Source organism: Neophocaena asiaeorientalis, unplaced genomic scaffold (genome assembly GCF_003031525.2).
Source record: "Neophocaena asiaeorientalis asiaeorientalis breed wild unplaced genomic scaffold, Neophocaena_asiaeorientalis_V1.1 scaffold140, whole genome shotgun sequence".
NCBI lineage: Eukaryota > Metazoa > Chordata > Mammalia > Artiodactyla > Phocoenidae > Neophocaena > Neophocaena asiaeorientalis.
In genome coordinates, this window is record NW_020173729.1 from 1767598 (window position 1) to 1787977 (window position 20380).

Below are 20380 nucleotides of genomic sequence, written 5' to 3' on the forward strand. Positions count from 1 at the left end.
GGTTGGTTTTGGACATGCTGAAGTGGAGGTCTCTGGGGAACGCTGGTGGTATCTACTTCTTGGTTAGAAACACAACCTGGAGGTCAGGGGAAAGGACGAGGCTGGAGATAATGATAGGTGCTATCATTGTAGAGAGGGCAGTTAAAACGCCCAAGTGCATACAAGTACCTGGAGCAAGCATGAAATTAGCCAAAAACTGAGACCCCAAAACTAAGACATCAGGGTAACACAATAAAAAAGGAAAATTAGTGAAGGGCACTAAAATGAAGGCCCTCCAAAATAATAAAATAAGAAAAAGCAAGAGAGATTTATATTGAGAGAGCCACAGCAGTAGCAAGTTTAAAAGAAATGAAAAGAGGGGTCAGGACTGTCAAATATGCAGAAGAAATCAAACAGGATGAGGACCAAAAAGAGACCATTAGATTTGCCCCGGCTGGTTTATATACTGATTTGGTATCTTTCACAAGAGCCGTGTTTCTGAGGACACCATGTCCTTACAAAAGTAACTACGGGAACTTCAATAGCGGGTGACACATCTTGTAACCAGAGTCTCAGGACAGGGGCCACTGAGATATATAAAGAAGAAATATTAACTCAATTCTGAATTTTTCTCACTTCCAAAAAACAAGAAGCTCTAGTTAGAGCTTGGACTGCAGAAGGGAAGATCCCCAGGGGACAAAAGGGCTAAAGTAATTTTCAGAGCAGATTTAACCCTAGCCAAGGGCATATTAAACCATTTAAGATAAACCCCACAATGATAACAAAATGTGAATGGAAACAGGTTTTTACCTCATGTTGCTTGATGAGACCCTTGGTCCTTCCTCTGCGAATTAGTTTCTTTTCTTTATTTATTTGTTTTTCGAGTTTTGCAATATTGTCACTAAGTTTTTCTTTTTCAATGTCTATTGTTAGTTGTTGAATATACAAAGACATTTCATGATGAAGCGACTGCCAAGAAAAGAAAAACAAAAAAAACCAAAGGCACATATTAACCATAATAGGATATACTGAAAAGATTTCCATTAGAAACACAAAAATATTTGTTGTAACAAAGGATAGAAATAGAGCTTATGTGAAATTCTGATTCATCCATGTATCTTTGGGGAGGATGTTTTAAAATATATCAGAAACATATTTTTTTCTTCTAATAACTAAAAATGTGTTTTGTCTGTGAAAGACACTGTTAGAATTAAAAGACAAGCTGCAGACTGGGAGAAAATTATTACAAAACACGTATCTGAGCCTATGGAGAAATATCAAGTAACTACAATGTGTACCCTGAATGGGATTCCAGAACAGATGTAAAAGGACATTAGGGGAAAACTGTGGAAATATGAATAAAGTATAAACTTCAGTTAATAATCTATCAATATTAGTCCTTTAATTGTGACAAAGGTACCATATTAATGTAAGATGTTAATAACGGGAAACTGGTCATGGGTATATTGGATCTCTCTGTATTACCTCTGTAATAATTTTGTAAATCTAAAATTGTTCTAAAAGTTTATCTTAAAATGTGTATTAGGGCTTCCCTGGTGGCACAGTGGTTGGGAATCTGCCTGCCAATGCAGGGGCAAGGGTTCGAGTCCCGGTCCGGGAGGATCCCACGTGCAGCAGAGCAACTAAGCCCATGGCCACAACTACTGAGCCCGTGTGCCACAACTACTGAAGCCCACGTGCCTGGAGCCCGTGCTCTGCAACAAGAGAAGCCACGACAATGAGAAGCCCGTGCACCACAATGAAGACACAACATGGCCAAAAATAAAACAAACAAACAAATAAATTTTTTAAAATGTGTTTTAAGAAGGCCTTTAACAGTAGATATTCAATTATATTACCTTATTCTCTCTCTCTCTCCATATATTCACACACACACACACATGCACACACTTAATACTAAGTACTATTTACTAAACACAATCTCTGTGGTAGGTGCTTTATATAAATCCTTGCAACAGTCCTGCCAAGTAGGTGTAATTATTCCCATCTTATCACTGAAGCTCCCAGTAGTTAAGCAACTTGCCCAAGGTCATAGCTGCTGGATCCAGGTCTGTCAGCCACCAAAGCCTATACCTATTTTCTATGAAACTCTATATGTTTATATGTGTCAATAAGTTGTCTTAGTCAGGATCCAACCAGGAAACCAGAAAACATTAAATATTTAACGCAGAGGGAATTAAATGCAGGGAATCGGTTATAAGAGATGAAAGCCAAAGAGGGGACAGTAAGGTAATCCAGAGATTAGCATCAGCAGAAAGCTGCTACCACCCTAGGCTGGAGGCTTCAGTGGAGCCCAGGGAGAATGGTCACCCATCAGAAGCTGGATCCATGGAACCTGCAGCCAGGGGGAGACACAGCTGCCAGAGGCACTGTGCAAGAGAGAAAGGGAAAGAAAGCCATTGGACTCTCCCTTTTCCACCTTCCAATCACCCTTTAATCTCCAAACACTGCTGTCATTGGATGAACACAGACAGAAGCCAGCTGATGCCGGGCCTGAGAACCACAGCCTACAGTGATCAGCCCTCCGTGATACGGGGCAGACAAGGGACCACCAAAGATGACTCTGATGACAAACAAGTCTAGCATCAGATCTATAAGCATAAGCTCCAGAAACATATGCATGTTCTTACCTCCCACTTGGCACAGATATCTCTACTCTTTTCTTCCAAAGACAGCTTTACATCCTCAGTTACATTATTTTTCAATTCTTCAACAGCTTTCAAATACTTGGCCAGACTTTTAGTATTAAAAATTATTAGTGCTTCCTAAAAATAAAACCACAAACAAGAACATGAAAGCCTTATTCTACTGCCACGTCCTCAAAGCTAATTTAACAGGTAGAATTTTAGAGTCTTTAACATGTAGAACCAGGAAAGGACTCCATGAAGACTATTTGAAGATTTAGGGGAGACTTCTCTTGGTAGATTGAGGTTGATCTCCCTTTTGTATCCCTTGAATTCTTTTGAAAAGAATTGCAAAATATTCATTATTCAAATGTAGTTACACATTTGAGGCCAGGATAAAGACTTCCTTAAGATATGCAGCATGGTTTTTGGTACCCCTTTGATAAATATTTAAAAGGCTTACTGAAAGGCTTATTATGAGCCACTGGCAAAGTATCCTCTAAAATTCTTAAGTATTGAGCAGACGACCACACTTCATAAGTAATACAATATTAAGAGTATACCAGCTTGTATTACAGATCAGTGTTGCAACAAGACACAATTTATAGTAGGGTTAAGACAGCAAATATTTAATATTGTACATAAGCATTTTATACTGCAAGGAGGCAACATCCCCTTACTATGGACTTCAAAGTTTTGCCCAGGACTAACCATAATCGCAGTCCCATCCCAGGGAAGGAGCAGCAGGAGATGGGGATGGGATCTGCCTTCCCAGGAATGTGTTCGTCCCTTACTTCACACTTACCTACTCTTATAGAATATTACCTGGCAATACTCCATAAGGACAGAAACCTGGCTTAGGAAACTATCAAATGACAGAACAAAAATAGTCTGGGGTCTGTGAAAGGGCAGAAAAATCTGTAAGAGACAAGAAGATGAAAGTAATTCTGGGGAAGAAGGCAATTAAGCAGGGTGGGAAGTCATTCATATACTTATTACATATTTATTATGGGTCTCCTGCAGAAAAGGTACAACCTGGGCCCCCAGGAACCTCCTCCAAAGCCTCTGTGAGGATTGCTAGATTCACGGCCAGGGAAGACATGCTAGCCCTGTGTGCCGGAAGGGGGCTGCTACCACCCATGTGTCCCAGGAGTCCCAGGGGGTCTCAGGGCAATACCTGGCAGGGCAGGGATTCTGCTTCTGCTGTGAAAATGGATCTACTTCACTAAATGCCAGAGACAAAACGGTGGAAATCCCTGGCCTCAGATTCCAAAAGGAAGATGGTCAGGGAGAGGAAAATGGTGCAAAAACTGACACTGTAACTCCTCTCTCTGGTAGAGGAGGGGCCTGCGGCCTCTGCTTTTCCTTTTTCTTCCCTCTTTCCTCAGCTGACCATATCTGTCCTTTTGAAATTCAGCCTAGTGATTACTTAAAAGAACAACTGACTCTTAAGTTTAGTTCAGCACTCTCAGCATATGGGAGTACAAGAGAGGAAAAAAGACAGTGGGAATTGGTCAAAGCTGGTGGCTGGCAAGGTGCAAGCAGCATAAGATGGCTGTGGGAAAAGCAATGCTGAAATACCTGATATTAGGGTCCAATACAGTTAACAGTCCAGAAAGCTAGAAGAGGGTTGAGCCCAGACAAGAGAAGGAGACCACAAGGAGAATGGAGAGGCTCCTGTAGGAGCTCCTTTTCCTGAAAAAACTGTACACAGTAGCGCTGGCAGTATTGATTGACTTCATCATTTTTTTTTAAATTGAAGTAAATTTACAATGCTGTGTTAGTTTCAAGTGTACAGCAAAGTAATATACATACATATATATTCTTTTTCAGATTCTTTTCCATTATAGGTTATTACAAGATATTGAGTAGAATTCCCTGTGCTATACAATAGGACCTTGTTGATTATCTATTTTTATATAGACTTAATGTGTATATGTTAATCCCAAATTCCCAATTTATCTCCTCCCCCCATACCCCACCACTATCCCCTTTGGTAACCATAGTTTGTTTTCCATGTCTGTTAGTCTATTACTGTTCTGGATTTACTTCATCTTTATCTCTCCCAAAATGCCTAGCTCATTTTAAATGTGCAATAAACTTGTTAAATGCCGAATAAATGAATGAAGGAAAGAACACATATTTCTCTACCTGTCCAACCTCCAAGGGTAGAGACCTTGTTTTACTCTTATTTCATATCCCCAAGTACCTCCAGTGTTAGTTAATAGTGAGTCGGCTTTGGACACGTCTTTTTTTTTAAGTATAATTGATTCACAATATTATATTAATTTCAGGTGTACAACATGATGATTTGATGCTTTTATGGATTACGCTCCATTTAAAGTTATAAAATAATGGCTATATTTTCTGTGCTGTACAATATATCCTTGGAGCTTATTTATTTTATACACAGTAGTTTGTACCTCTTGATATTGATACATCTTAAGCTGCCTATCAGACCATGAAAAGTCAACCTAAAACTGTCTCCATACAAAACACTATTGGATCTTTAACTGCTGATAAGCATATGTTCATAAGTAGCTTTTACCAACGCATTTTAATAATAAAGGCTTTATTTTAACATTTGAGGAATTTTAACGACTCAAAGTTTCTTCACATACCTTATTTTCATTTATTGGCAGCTGGATAGGACTAGAATTATTATGTCCATTTTATTTGATTTAAAAAGCCAGAGAAATTAAGATTCTTGCTCAATGTCATAGAAGTTAGCCGTGCTTTTTACACTATACCACTGAGTTCATTCATACAGTAAAATGTGAATTTAAAAAAATCTTCGTTTCAATTTTTATTTTTAAGAGTTTCTGGGGAACAATGTATAAAAGTTGGAAATTTTTTCAAGTTATAATAACTTTGTTATAATTACAGTGATGGAAACATCTTGATTTCAAATGAGGTAGATTTATATCTACTAATGATAAATGTCCTACATTTGATGGCTGAAAGAGCCGCACCTTGTATTTTGAAATTAGTCCTCTCTGGCTCTCTCTTTGGCCAAGTAATTGTTCAGCCCTTGTAATGTATGATTCAAGTTCCTTCTGTGAGTCTTCCACCTTCAGCCTGACATCCAGGTCTGGGGAAACATCAGTTGAGTTCTTCAACACTGCTACTAATTTTACCATATTGATCTGTGATAACAAAAAATTCTCAACTTAACACTTAGCCCAACTTCTTAGAAAACTCATAAGTTAATAAATATTTTCTTTGAGTAGCAACTCATATTTTCCCACTAGACATAAGAACATCCTACTTATTATATTGATTTTTCCAACATGCTCTAAATAATAAAGAAATAAAATATAAGGCAAAATTCATATTTTACAAAACATTTCCAAACTACAAGGCAATCCCCCCCTCTTCCCTGCCCTCTCACTGACCACTCAGTTTTAAAGACTAAATTCACTAAATAGGGAATATTAAAGAGAGACCTGGACTTTCTCTTTAGCTTCTTGAATCTTTGCCTGAAGCCCAGCTGTGATCACATGCTGAAGAGACTCCTGGCTTGAAACATTTTGCACATCCATTTGTAAAGTGTCTTCAGTTCTAGACACAAGCTCTTCATACATAGAGCCTTTGGCAATAAGATGCTATTAAAACAAATTAAAGTGAGATCACTTAAATATTCTGATTATAAATATTCTTATATTTATATATTAAATAATTATAAATATTTGAATATAAATATTCAAATAAATATTCTGATTATGTTAAACATTAACCCTAACAATCTCATCAGGAAATCATAAAAAGTTAACTATTAATCCAAAATGAGGCAAATTTATAGTCTAAAAAATGTTATTTTAAACATTCATTTTGAAATTTTATATTAATATAATCAGATTCTGAGCAACCGTCTTTTATAGATTTTTTTTATATACTAAGCACTTCAATAAAATAAAGACTAGAAGAAATACAATGCCAATAGAGAGAAAATAAGTTGAGAGAGTAGTAATAAACCTTAAAAAGAAACTGTTGTAAGTCTAATCAGCCAGAAGGGAGTTCAATAAATGTTACTGGAGAAAATGGCTATTGGAAAACACCTTTTTAGAACCATGCTTTATACAACATACCAAAAATAAATTTCAGATGAATTCGAAAATTATATATAAAATATGAAGCTAGAAAAGAAGAAATTATCCATGAAAATGGATCTGCTCCCTGGGTGCGGAGGGCCTTTTTAGGCATAAGAGACAGAAATGACTAAATAAGTACAAAATTTTTCTATGTGAAATAAAATAAACAAAAGTCAACAACTGGGTAAAAGTATTTGCCACACAAATGAAAATGGGTCCTGATTCAGAGAGCTTATAAATTCAGTAAGAAAAATACTAAGATCCCAAAGATAATTCAGAAAATACAAAAACAGATATAATTCCAGAAACAAATGGCTAATGAATATATGAAAGACAGTTCAATCTTACATGTAATCAAATAAGTACAAATTAAAATAATGAGCTACCACTTTTCAGTTACCAAATTAACAAAAAAAATTTTAATTACAACTCAGAGGTGGCATGGGTATGATAAAATAGAAATTATATTGTGTGATATCAACTATGTTGATCTTATTTATCTTAGAGCAGTGGAACTATGGTGATTTTTATTCTCCTCTTTATACTTTTACACATTATTTAAATGTTCTAAAGTTAGCACATTCATTTGTAACTTCAAATTTTTCTATTTTGAATCATAAAAGTAACAAAAGCTCCTGTAAAAAACTCAAAGAATGGAGAGGTATACAGCACATAAAGAAAAAGTTCCTCTTCTTCCCCATCCTTCCCTTAACTGTCATTTAATCAATCATTCACACATTCATTTTAAAAATATTTACTTTATATCTACTAGGTACCAGGAAGTGTACTAAGAGCTGGGCATAATGCAGGACAAGGATACACAGAGTTAGCTATTTGTATATGCTTACAGATATTTTTCTACAGATATAAATGCATAAAGTTTAAAAAAGCAACTGTTTTTAAAAATACTAAAAGGATCGCATCACCAATACTGTTCAGCAACTTGCATTTCTTATTTTACAATATATCTTGATCCAACAAAGATCTACTTAATTTCTTTTTAATGGAAGTATATTCCAGCTTGTTTGTGTTTTCACTGTTTATAACAGGGATCATTGTTATAGCTTTGAAATATTTTTTAAATATTGAATTTCTCATTTCTTACTCATTTATTTCACTAAAATTAATTCCAGATACAGCAAATAAATAAATACAAAAATAAAATTAGAAAAGCACTGGCAGATGGCACAGGTAAGTTTATATAATATTTTCAAAGCAATAAAAAGTATTACTCTTATAAACACAAAATTCTACATATACACCTTTCAGAAACGTAGATTTAAAAGAATTATACAAATGTTCCTTTATCCCAAGAACTTTCCATCTGGTTGTAACTTATGTCATGCTCTATAAATTTTATAGCCGAGCTGGAACTCAGTAAAACCTCAACTGTAACTCCTTTCCAGGGAGAACTGAGCGATATTAAAATACACTGTTGCCTCATTGCTTTTCAATGAGTCCACTGCCTGAGAATAAAGACAGAACAGAGTTTTAACAACATTCATCCCCACCCTGCATCAGTTAAGGAAGGGAAAGCTTAATATGGGGTTGATCTTTCAAAGCATAGGTTGTATAATCTCTTACATTCGCACTGCACTGAGCTATAGGAGACTGAACTCACTTACTCATCTCATTGCCCTCTGATACAAGAGAATATTTTAATCTCCATCCTGTAGCTGGGAAAATTAGTTCAAGAATTTAAAATCCTAAGGTATTATTAGTCTTCAAATCTATCCTCTGTCTTCAAGCAAAATCACAGCAAATGAGCCAGGGTTGAGATTCCACGCCATTTTTTTAAAACCCCAACAAAGAAAATTCTAACAGTAGTCTTATTACTGTTTCCTTTAAAACTTTTTATCTTAATACATAAGCGTACAACAATAAAAGCTGTCTTTTAAATACTTTTTCTACTCATACCTGCAAAGATTCTTCCACTGAGGTATCTACATCACCTTGTAGTCTCAGAAGATCCAAAACAGATGTGGTTTCCGCCTCCCAGATTTTCACTTGTCCAATCAGTTTTTCAACCTCTTCAGCCACTTTCAGTGTCCCTGTAAATTCTTCATTTTCTTTTTCATGTTCTTCCCCAGCCTACAACATTCAAAATTATCACTATGAAAATGGTACCATTTACATTTTAATTTTCAATTTAAAAAAGTTATATCCCGGGCTTCCCTGGTGGCGCAGTGGTTGAGAGTCTGCCTGCCGATGCAGGGGACACAGGTTCGTGCCCCGGTCTGGGAAGATCCCACATGCCACGGAGTGGCTGGGCCCGTGAGCCATGGCCGCTGAGCCTGCACATCCAGAGCCTGTGCTCCACAATGGGAGAGGCCACAACAGTGAGAAGCCCGCGTACCGCAAAAAAAAAAAAAAAAAGTTATATCCCTATAGTGAATTAATTGAGCAATGAAAATCTCAAAAACAATGGCTGTTTTTTTTTTTTTTTTTCAATGGCTGTTTTTTAAACTCAATGTTTTAATATTATCTTTATAAAGTTTAGTTAAAATGCATACTACAGGGATATTAGCTCGGTGCTTTGTGACAGCCTGGAGGGGTGGGATAGGGAGAGTGGGAGGGAGGGAGACGCAAGAGGGAGGACATATGGGAACATATGTATATATATAACTGATTCACTTTGTTACAGAGCAGAAACTAACACACCATTGTAAAGCAATTGTACCCCAATAAAGATGTTAAAAATAAATTAATTAATTAATAATAATAATAATTTTTTTTTAAATGCATACTAAACTATCATGTCAAAACAAATAAAAAATAAAAACAAGTGCTAAGTCAACATATTTTAATGATTTAAGATCTACTGTTTGGACAATGAAAACAGTACTTTATGATAGCATATATAGCTTTATTATTTTTTTATTAATTTTTATCGGAGTATAGTTGCTTTACAATGTTGTGTTAGTTTCTGCTGTACAGCAAAATGAATCAGTTATACATATACATATATCCCCTCTTTTTTGGATTTCCTTCCCATTTAGGTTACCACAGTGCATTAAGTGTAGAGTTCCTTGTGCTATACAGTATGTTCTCATTAGTTATCTAAGCATATATCACTTTAAAAATTAAAAGATTTGTTCACAAAAATTTTCTTAAGGATGATATCATCCCTATCAGTTACTATTATCTCCATTTTACAGATAAGAAGATTAGAGCTTAGAAAATTAGGGTATTGACTCTATAAACACATTTCTAAAACTTGTATACAATTTAATTAAATACAGCTATTAGCAATAGTAGTTGTGAAACATCAGAATCAAATTTCCACAAAATTAAGCCTTTTCCCATTAATAATCTCTCAATATGCTACAGGTTGATATGCTACAGCTTTACATGACAGACACATTCTTAAAGTTGTTTTTAATCAGATCATATTTTAAATGTATGAGAAAAATATTCTATATTCTTCTATTCTAAAAGCATATTGCACAATTTCAGATTTTTCAAGATCTTCTATGATTATGTCTTTTCACAGTGGGAAAACATGGGCACTCCATCATGGCAACTGGCCAAAGCCAGTTAAAAATTACTTTCTTTAAAACTATGTAAGTTACTATTCTGAAGGAGGCACACTTCCAAAATCATAGGTGTTACACCTCACACGTGTATGATTTTTTTTGTTGTCGTTTCTTTTCCATATTCTTATCTATAATCTAAAGTCATCCTCTGAATTACCCAACAAAGCAAGAAATAAAGATTTTATTTCCCTCCATTTTACAGAAAGGAAGCAAGACACAGGCCACGGGCTAGCCTAAAGCTGGACAATTTCTGAATACTAGTCAGAAGCAATCTGAAGAAGATATCAACTCCATCTCCACAGCTCAGAAGTCATGACTGCTTCTGTGTGTCTGCAAACTCCCCAGTGAGTGAGACACCCAGGGCTTTAACACTGAAGACCACTGCGTGAGGGACCCACTTGAGCATTTTATTGGAAAATGACCATACTTTAAATGTTATCTAATGATCCCATTTACCACTGTTTCAACAATATGGTTTTTTCAAAAGAAAAACAGCAAAGTTAAATTATTTCTATGTACAAATGAAATACATAAAGTATGACTATTTACCATAATATTCTGACTGTGATTTTCAGGAAGTTCTACTGACATATCTGTTGAAAAATCAGCAGTTAGGTTCGCTTCTTTAGATAGTTGAGTATTTCCAGAATTGTCAAGAAAGGGCTCATCTTGCTTTTTTATAAGGGGCAGGTTCATTTCCTATGAAAAATTAATGTCATGAAATATAATGTTTACATTTCTATGCTAAGATATATGATTAAAGACAATAAACGAACATATTCAATATATTTTTCGGATATATCAGTTAGTAACAACGTTATAAAATTTCCCATACAACACCTCAGTCTCAAATTGTTATGAATAAGAAATAGAATAATTTAATAATTCAAGTTCAAAAAATTATTTATTAAAGGTATGCTTCTATGAAGCACTACACTAAATATAAAGATAAATAAAGCTTAGTGTATGTTCTCAAGGACCTTGAAATCTAGTAGGCAACAATGCTTAACGTTATTCTTTAATGGTAAATGAATTTCAACTAGAAATCTGTATGCTGTATATTCACGCAAAAACCTGTACATGAATCGTTATATCAGCATTATTCATAGTAGTCAAAAAAGTGGAAAGAAGCCAAATGTTCATCAACTTATCAATAAATAAAATGTGGCATATCCATACAATGGATTATTATTTGCCGATAAAAAGGAATGAAGTACTGATACGTCACAAGATGAATGAACTTTGAAAACATTACACTAAGTGAAAAAAGCCAGAAACAAAAGACTACGTATTATATGACTCCATTTATGTGAAATATCCAGAATAGGGAAATCTTTAGAGCTGGGGACATTGGGAGAAAATGAAGAGTGACTGGTAATGGGTACAAGCTTCTTTATGAGGTGATGAAAATGTTCCAAAATTGATCATGGTCATGGCTGCACAACTCTAAATATTTCAACTGAAAACCCCTGAGTTATGCAGATTAACTGAGTGAATTGTATGTATGGAAATTATATCTCGATGAAGCTGTTACCAAAAAAAAAACTTACAAGCTGAGTTTTTGTAATAAACTTTCTCCATCTTTTATTCAGCCTCTTCAGTTCTTTAGAAATAGATGATCCAACTTCATCATTGCTGACTTGAATTAAGAAATTTCCCACTTCATTTAAAGTAGTATGTTCTAGATTCCACTGGGACAGTGTCTCAAAGGGAACCTACAAAACATATAATCAATGTAATATTTTAATGACATACTATTTGTCTTTTCATTATTTATAATAGATCTTCACCAAGGTTGACTGTAAAGCAAAAGTGACTGTGAGGGGGCTTCCCTGGTGGCGCAGTGGTTAAGAATCTGCCTTCCAGATGCGTCCCTGTCAGGGGACATGGGTTCGAGTTCTGGTCTGGGAAGATCCCACATGCCGTGAAGCAACTAAGCCTGTGCTCCACAACTACTGAGCCCACGCATCACAACTACTGAAGCCTGCACGCCTAGAGCCCGTGCTCCGCAATGAGAAGCCACCACAGTGAGAAGCCGGTACACCACAACGAAGAGTAGCCCCTGCTTGCTGCAACTAGAGAAAGCCCACGTGCAGCAACAAAGACCCGATGCAGCTAAAAATAAAATAAATAAGTTTTATTTTAAAAAGTGAGCGTGAGGTTTTTGCAGAGACTTTGACTCTCCCTATTGGTTGAGCGCTTCATCCCTGATCACTAACTGGCAGGCGCTGGCTGCCTGTTATCACTCTTGGTCCCGGACTTTCAGGAAGCATCTGATCTTCTATCTTTCTAAGTGGCTCATGAGCTTACAGCAAGGGTTCTCAGACTTTTTCAGTTCATGGCCCCCTTAATGTCTCAGTAATATTTTCATGGATTTCCTAGGCTAGAAGAATTATCTAACATTTCTCATTGTTAAGTAGGTCCAAACAACTTAGTAGTAATTTGTGTGGTGTCCAGCAGACAGATGTTGCTTTGTCTCCCTCAGATTTTAAATTACTTTGAGAGTTCTTTTTGGCAACTCAGGTCACCTCAGCACAGAGTTTGGAAATTCTAAGGCTTAAAGTGCTATTTCCTCAGAGAAATGTGAATTTTAATAAAAGGACTTTAAAGACAGAAGAGCTATTGAAAGCCAAAGATGTGAAATTCTGGTATCAACAGAGGTGACAGGAAGAAATAATGATTCACTCAAATATTCTTTTTGTACTCATATACTTATCAGAAACTTTACTTTCATATGAACAGCCTGTTTTCTGTTAAGTAACATTAGCTTCTATTTGGAAAATGTTTAATCTGAGAGGCTGTCTACATTTATTTACAACAGAGGAAAACAAATGAAAGAAAGAAAAACTACCTCAGAGAATAATCATAAAACAGGTTATTACATAAATAGCAAACAAAACAACAGTGAATTACTCCAAAATTTCTTCTGTAGTTCTCTACATAAGTAAGCTATTTTGTTTTTCCTCCTCCAGAAAGTCAGAAAGGTTTTAGAACTGAAAGGTATGCACCCAAATAGAAAAAAAAAACTTTCTAAAACATTCATTTATTTTAAATGTATCTATAAGCTATCTACTACTCCACATCTTTTATTTCCCTTCCAAGGAACTTAGCAATATATCTTCCAAAAGCTATACTATGTATGTAAATTATACCCCATTAAAGCTGTGTGTGTGTGTGTGTGTGTGTGTGTGCGCGCACGCACGCGCACGTATGTGTAAAACCTATAACAAAGAGAAAAATTCCTTTTAGCAATTATATGAGAAAGAAACTAAACCCTTTCCAAAACTTTGGAGGATTTTTCCGACAGTCATGCTTACTTGTTCCTGGCCTCTCATTTTTGGATTGAAAACGAGAGTCTCCAAATAAAATGAAAAAAAGTAAAATTGAGCAGGTGCCATTAGACTGAAAATACCTCTTTCATCTGTTCCTTCTTTGTTTCCTCAAAACAAGCCTTTAGTAAACGAAGCTTTTCCACATAAATTGTCCAACATGCCAGAACTTTTTGTAGAGTGGACTTCACTTTATATATATTTTTTCTATACATGCAAAAATGATATTCCACCATTGTATATTGTTTACTAATATTTGGATATTGTCCAGCTATAAGGTTAACAAAACAAGAAAGCAATTTAGAAAACAGTTTTTCATTAAGAGAATAATACTGCTAAGAAAAATACTCGCATACTAATTGACAGTGGTGAAATAAATATGTACACTAACAATATTAAAAGTGGATGAAAGAATTTTCTAAAGAAAACACATATGTAAAACCAATTTCTAAAACATTAAGGTACATAAAGAAAGCAAAACAAATGAAATGCTATTTTTAAGTGATGGTCATTCCATCAAAAAGTAATTGTATAGCTTTACCCAAATTCTTATGAATTTCTTCACATTTTTGAAAAGAGGTTTCAAGTTGAGCTAAGAACTCTTTTTCTTCAATAAATTTCTGGGGAAAAAATGAAAATAAAACATATTGACAGTTTTTATTTTTAAAAATGTGTCAAGAAATCCAGATAGACATATACACATTGATGAGCACTTAGGCACCAAAATTTCTTTACAGTTTTAATACTACATATTTGGGTAGGAAAAGAAGAATAGTTCACGAAGAGAGACAGTTAAGTTCTAAGAGACGTAAGCAATATATAGGTATGAGACCTGACAGCTTATCTTAATGCAGTGACATAGTTCTAAAACGGTTTTCCTCTCATGAGAAAAGGCAAGTATTTATAGCAATTTCAACTCCTACCATACATATTTATTAATATTGCATAATTTATATCAGCTTCTCTTATCTCATATGCCTTTATTAATATTGAATAATTTTTATTAGGTATGTTGAGTATGTTATAAATAGATACAATCCATCACACAAAAACTCTTGAGAAATACTATTACCGAAGTTATTATGTGCCTTAAGCTAGTAAAATCTATGGAAAAATAGACAGTTAATGAAAAACTCATTGTACACTTATGTGCCAATGGTATGATTATTCAAATGGAAAAATGAAAAATCAAGGTAGGAAAAATAAATTAAAATATTCAAAATCTAATCTAATACAGAATGATGATTCCTGTTTAGGAATGTACAGTATTTAAATCATAAATTGTAAATAAATCTTTCTTCATCATGTTTTTCCAATTTTTACACTGAAGTTTACAATCTTGGGTTTTTCTTTTTGGCCCTCATTCCAAAAACAGAGAAACAGGGAATTCCCTGGCACTCCAGTGGTTAGGACTCAGTGTTTCACTGCTGTGGCTCCAGGTTCAATCCCTGGTCGAGTAACTAAGATCCTGCAAGCCACGCAGTAAGGCCAAAAAAAAAAAAAAAGAAAGAAAGAAAGAAAGACAGAGTAACAGAAAGAAGGGTAATAAGGCCTAACTGTAGAAATGACACAGCCACTCTGCTTTAGTGTTAATTTACCAAATAAACACACACATTTAAATCATTTGCAACATTTTTTCCCTATAAATTGCAAGAGCTAAACCCCCTCCCCCAGAAAGCCTCAAGACAAAACACAGTTTTTCCCACTCTTAAAACTTGAAAGGCTAAGATTAAAATGTTGGAAGAAAAATTTAATTTTTGACTAAAACCATAAATCTGAGTGGGGAAAAATATTAAACAAGATGTCCAGTAAGTGAAAGTAGGAATTTTTTTAAAGGAAATAACATTGAACATTGAAACTTTCTCTATTATGTAACTTAGTCCGGTTAACTCAATCTCTTCTGTTGTGCTAAATAATGTTTTCTCTTTCTTACTCTTCCCAGTGTCTGTTATTTGCCTACCGGTAATTCTTTTCTCTAGGCAATGTTTAAGCTGATGAAAGCTACCAAGAAAACTCATCTCAAAACCTGAAAAGGTAAGGGAAATTGTGCTAAGGAAAAATGCAAATCCAGCACCATGGAGAACAGTTGTCTGAGACATGAAATAAAGCAGCTTACATGCCAGTCTTCCAGCAATAATTCCACAGATTCTTTGCTCCCGTATTTGATGTTCCAAACAACCAATTTTGATTTCACTTCATCTAGCAAACCAAGAACTGAGCACTTATAGTAATGAAATTCTAGAAGTGGAATGAATTTTTCCCCCGAAATGTTGTTGATTCTGGAAGATAGTGCAGGTTTTAGAATTTAATTTAATATTGTTGGCCAAATGTGAGAAATCGTTTGGCATTTTTAAAAATACTGGGGCTTTAACTTTTTCTTTTAAACACATGGAACTCAAATGAATCCTCATATTTTTTTTAAACAAAGTAAAACAAACATTGTGACTAGATATAAAACAGCTATTTCTAAGATAAAAATATCTAACAGAACATTTTCTGAAGAAACTATTCCCCTATTAAGAAATTCTATAATAAAATGTTAATCTCTAAAATACTTTACTAAACCTGAAAACTTCCATATAACTTAATGCAACTGTAATTTCAACATTTCACTTTAACAGCTTTCATTATTAAGGCTAATACCCTCTTAATATCATTCTAATAAGCTGCTTAAGAATAATGAGAAAAGAGAAGATGATGTGGACAACCACAAATTAAACAATCTTCATATCTGTAGTTTTTTTTGAGTTTATAAAGTGCTTTCATATACCTCCTCTCATGTCACCTAGTATTCTTGTGAGACATGAACAGAGTGATTACCATTACTCTGCATTTACAAATGAGGAAACATACAGAAAGACATAGTAACTTGGCCACAACCAAGATAAAGAGCTCAGTTTCTGACTATACGTCCAGAACTTTTTCCACCACCATATCCTACCAGGCAATAAAAGAGGAAGTATGTTAGCATGATACAATGTTACTATTACATAAAACATGAAGGAACTGTTATCAAGACTTAAAGACCTATTATCAGAAATTATCGAAAAATCTGTATTTTCTGGTCCCTACAGCACCATGTTAGTGCTCAAACACAAAGGTGTCAGCAGTTGTGAAAGGGTAGTGATACAAACCGTCTTTTCATTTCCTCCAATTTGTTAGGTGGTACCAATGGCAAATGTTTTTCATCTCTATTTTCAAATGTCAGGAGAGTATTCAAATGACAGTCAAATTTATCCATCAGACTCTGAAAAGAAATTTAGCATGATATAACCAGATTTATTGCCAAACACTGTAATTGAAGGCTTGTTAATCTCATTTGCTCTGTGCACGCACTGCATCTTTTTTCAAAACAAAAATCATAAAGCCCTTTCATTTTTAACTAAAATGTTGTAAATAAATATTTTCATCATAAATGTTTTAAACTGGACCATTTTACAGAGAGGCAGACTGCAGTTTCTCTGGTAACAGCTTTATCAAAATCTTTTGTTTTCAGATGTATTTTCCATTCCTTTGTGGGCTCAAATGCTATAAATCTCACCTATCAAATTTTATCATATCATTTTAGTGAGAACCCAATCTTCTATGTTTTAAAACAATCTCCCCTCTCCTTTTCTGCCAGACTTTACAGAGTCCAGACTTTACTGGACTCTTCTTATTGTTTCCACCTTAAACTAGCAGAATGCTCGTCAAATAACTGAAGCTATCTTTTGGGACTCAAAAATCTCCACGGGAATCACCTAAACCATCCTCAAATACCCACTATACTTCCTTCCCTCCTTTCTAGGAACATCTTCCTCAAGAACAGTTCCTAACAAAGCACATATTTTTCCATGTTTCTATTCCAACCTGGAATAAAGTCATTTTCTCTTGCATTAGAGCCATGGCTTCATAATAATCCTGGGAGGCTGGCAAATCTTCATCTATAAGCTCCTCCACCCCCTGGAGCCAAGTTTCTATTTGATAGAGGGGTGAGGGCAAGACATGATTCAACTCTGTCTTCCACACATTAATCTGAAAAAAAAAAGGAAAGATGTTCTTCAGTAGACACCTCTATAGTTTATTTCTTCACATACGGCATGCTTAATTCTTTAAAGAATTCTTTTAAGACCACTCTTTAAAAATAGTATTTTAATTCTCTGATCTGTTAGACAAGGAAATCTTGATCAATAGGTAAATTTCTTAGTTCTAAGTATCAGTTGGCTAGCTGCTGATCAAGAACATAATTTGTTCAAAAGTAGAAGAGGGCACAAGAATAAAAACAAACGTTTTGATAAATCCATAATGAGTCATGAGAGGGAAATTAGAAATAGTTAAACCACCCCTCGAAGCAGGGGTAGACTGTACTAAATGACCATCAATTGAAATGTTGTATGCCCTTGTGTTCTCCGACATTACAACTATACTTCACAAGCAGATTTACAGATTACTTTCCTAACGAGCCCTAATCATATATTTACATTAGATATCTCTACCATATCTCCTGAATATTTGTGCTTCACCAAATCCCCTGCCCCCCAATCCAGCCAACCTCCTCCTTCCTCAGCCTTCCCAACACTCCTTAAATACATGAGTCACATAAATGCCAGCTACTTATTGCCCCAAACCCTGATTACTCTTCCAGGTCTTCGCCCTTGCTGCCCCTTCTACATGGATTTTCCCCTGCTAAACAACATCAAAACTCACTCACAGAGTCCCATACAGGATAAACCCAAGGAGAAACACACCGAGAAACATAGTAATCAAAATGGCAAAAATTAAAGATGAAGAAAAATTATTGAAAGCAGCAAGGGAAAAACAATAAATAACATACAAGAGAACTCCCATAAGGTTAACAGCTGATTTCTCAGCAGAAACTCTACAAGCCAGAAGGGAGTGGTATGATATACTTAAAGTTATGAAAGGGAAAAACCTACAACCAAGATTACTCTACCCGACAAGGATTCAGATTCCATGGAGAAATCAAAAGCTTCACAGACAAGTAAAAGCTAAGAGAATTCAGCACCACCAAACCAGCTCTACAGCAAATGCTAAAGGAACTTCTCTAAGTGGGAAAGACAAGAGAGGAAAAGGACCTACAAAAACCAAGCCAAAACAATTTTAAAAATCGTAATAGGAACACACATATCGATAACTACCTTAAACATGAATGGATTAAATGCTCCAACCAAAAGACACAGGCTTGCTGAATGGATACAAAAAAAAAAGACCCATATATATGCTGTATACAAGAGACCCACTTCAGACCTAGGGACAGATACAGACTGAAAGTGAGGGGATGGAAAAAGATATTCCATGCAAATGGAAATGAAAAGAAAGCTGGAATAGCAATACTCATATCAGATAAAATAGACTTTAAAATAAAGAATGTCACAAAAGACAAGGAAGAACACTACATAATGATCAAGGGATCAATCCAAGAAGAAGATATAACAATTATAAATATATATGCACCCAACATAGGAGCACCTCAATGCATAAGGCAACTGCTAACAGCTATAAAAGAGGAAATCAACAGTAACACAATAATAGTGGGGGACTTTAACACCTCACTTACACCAATGGACAGATCACCCAAAATGAAAATAAATAAGGAAACAGAAGCTTTAAATGACACAACAGACCAGATAGATTTAATTGATAATTACAGGACATTCCATCCAGAAACAGCAGATTACACTTTCTTCTCAAGTGCGCACGGAACATTCTCCAGGAGAGATCATGTCTTGGGTCACATATCAAGCCTCAGTAAATTTAAGAAAATTGAAATCATATCAAGCACATTTTCTGACCACAATGCTATGAGATTGGAAATCAATTACAGGGAAAAAAATGTAAAAAACACAAACACATGGAGGCTAAAAAATACGTTACTAAATAACCAAGAGATCACTGAAGAAATCAAAGAGGAAATCAAAAAATACCTAGAGACAAATGACAACAAAAACAGGATGATCCAGGGCTTCCCTGGTGGTGCAGTGGTTGAGAGTCCACCTGCCGATGCAGGGGACACGGGTTCGTGCCCCGGTCCAGAAAGATCCCACATGCCACAGAGCGGCTGGGCCATTGAGCCAAGGCCGCTGAGCCTGCGCATCCGGAGCCTGTGCTCCGCAACGGGAGAGGCCACAACAGTGAGAGGCCCGCGTACCACAAAAAAAAACAAAAAAACGAAAAAACAGGACAATCCAAAACCTATGGGATGCAGCAAAAGCAGTTCTAAGAGGGAAGTTTATAGCTGTACAAGCCTACTTCAAGAAACAAGAAAAATCTCAAATACACAATCTAACCTTACACCTAAAGGAACTAGAGAAAGAAGAACAAACAAAACCCAAAGTTAGTAGAAGGAAAGAAATCATAAAGATCAGAGCAGAAATAAATGAAATAGAAACAAAGAAAACAATAGCAAAGATCAATAAAACTAAAAGCTGGTTCTTTGAGAAGATAAACAAAATTGATAAACCATTAGCCAGACTCATCAAGAAAAAGAGGGAGAGGACTCAAATCAATAAAATTAGAAATGAAAAAGAAGTTACAACAGACACCACAGAAATACAAAGCATCCTAAGAGACTATTACTAGCAACTCTATGACAATAAAATGAACCACCTGGAAGAAATGGACAAATTCCTAGAAAGGTATAACCTTTCAAGACCAAACCAGGAAGAAATAGAAAATATGAACACACCAATCACAGGTAGTGAAATTGAAACTGTGATTAAAAATCTTCCAACAAACAAAAGTCCAGGACCAGATGGCTTCACAGGTGAATTCTATGAAACATTTAGAGAAGAGCTAACACC

General features: G+C 35.3%; 1 protein-coding gene across 1 annotated transcript in view; it reads right to left on the bottom strand.

Annotated features, from left to right (window-relative positions):
• Positions 1-20380, bottom strand: part of SYNE2 (spectrin repeat containing nuclear envelope protein 2) — a 311661-nt gene that overhangs the window by 192303 nt on the left and 98978 nt on the right. Inside the window, exons 12-23 of the mRNA XM_024750801.1 lie at positions 17430-17594; positions 16715-16827; positions 15697-15859; positions 14122-14200; positions 13664-13851; positions 11802-11966; positions 10801-10950; positions 8633-8806; positions 6071-6229; positions 5597-5770; positions 2631-2765; positions 790-948 (exon numbers count right to left, since the gene is read on the bottom strand). Coding sequence (XP_024606569.1) covers positions 790-948; positions 2631-2765; positions 5597-5770; positions 6071-6229; positions 8633-8806; positions 10801-10950; positions 11802-11966; positions 13664-13851; positions 14122-14200; positions 15697-15859; positions 16715-16827; positions 17430-17594 — 1824 coding nt within the window. The remainder of the gene's footprint in view (positions 1-789; positions 949-2630; positions 2766-5596; positions 5771-6070; positions 6230-8632; positions 8807-10800; positions 10951-11801; positions 11967-13663; positions 13852-14121; positions 14201-15696; positions 15860-16714; positions 16828-17429; positions 17595-20380) is intronic.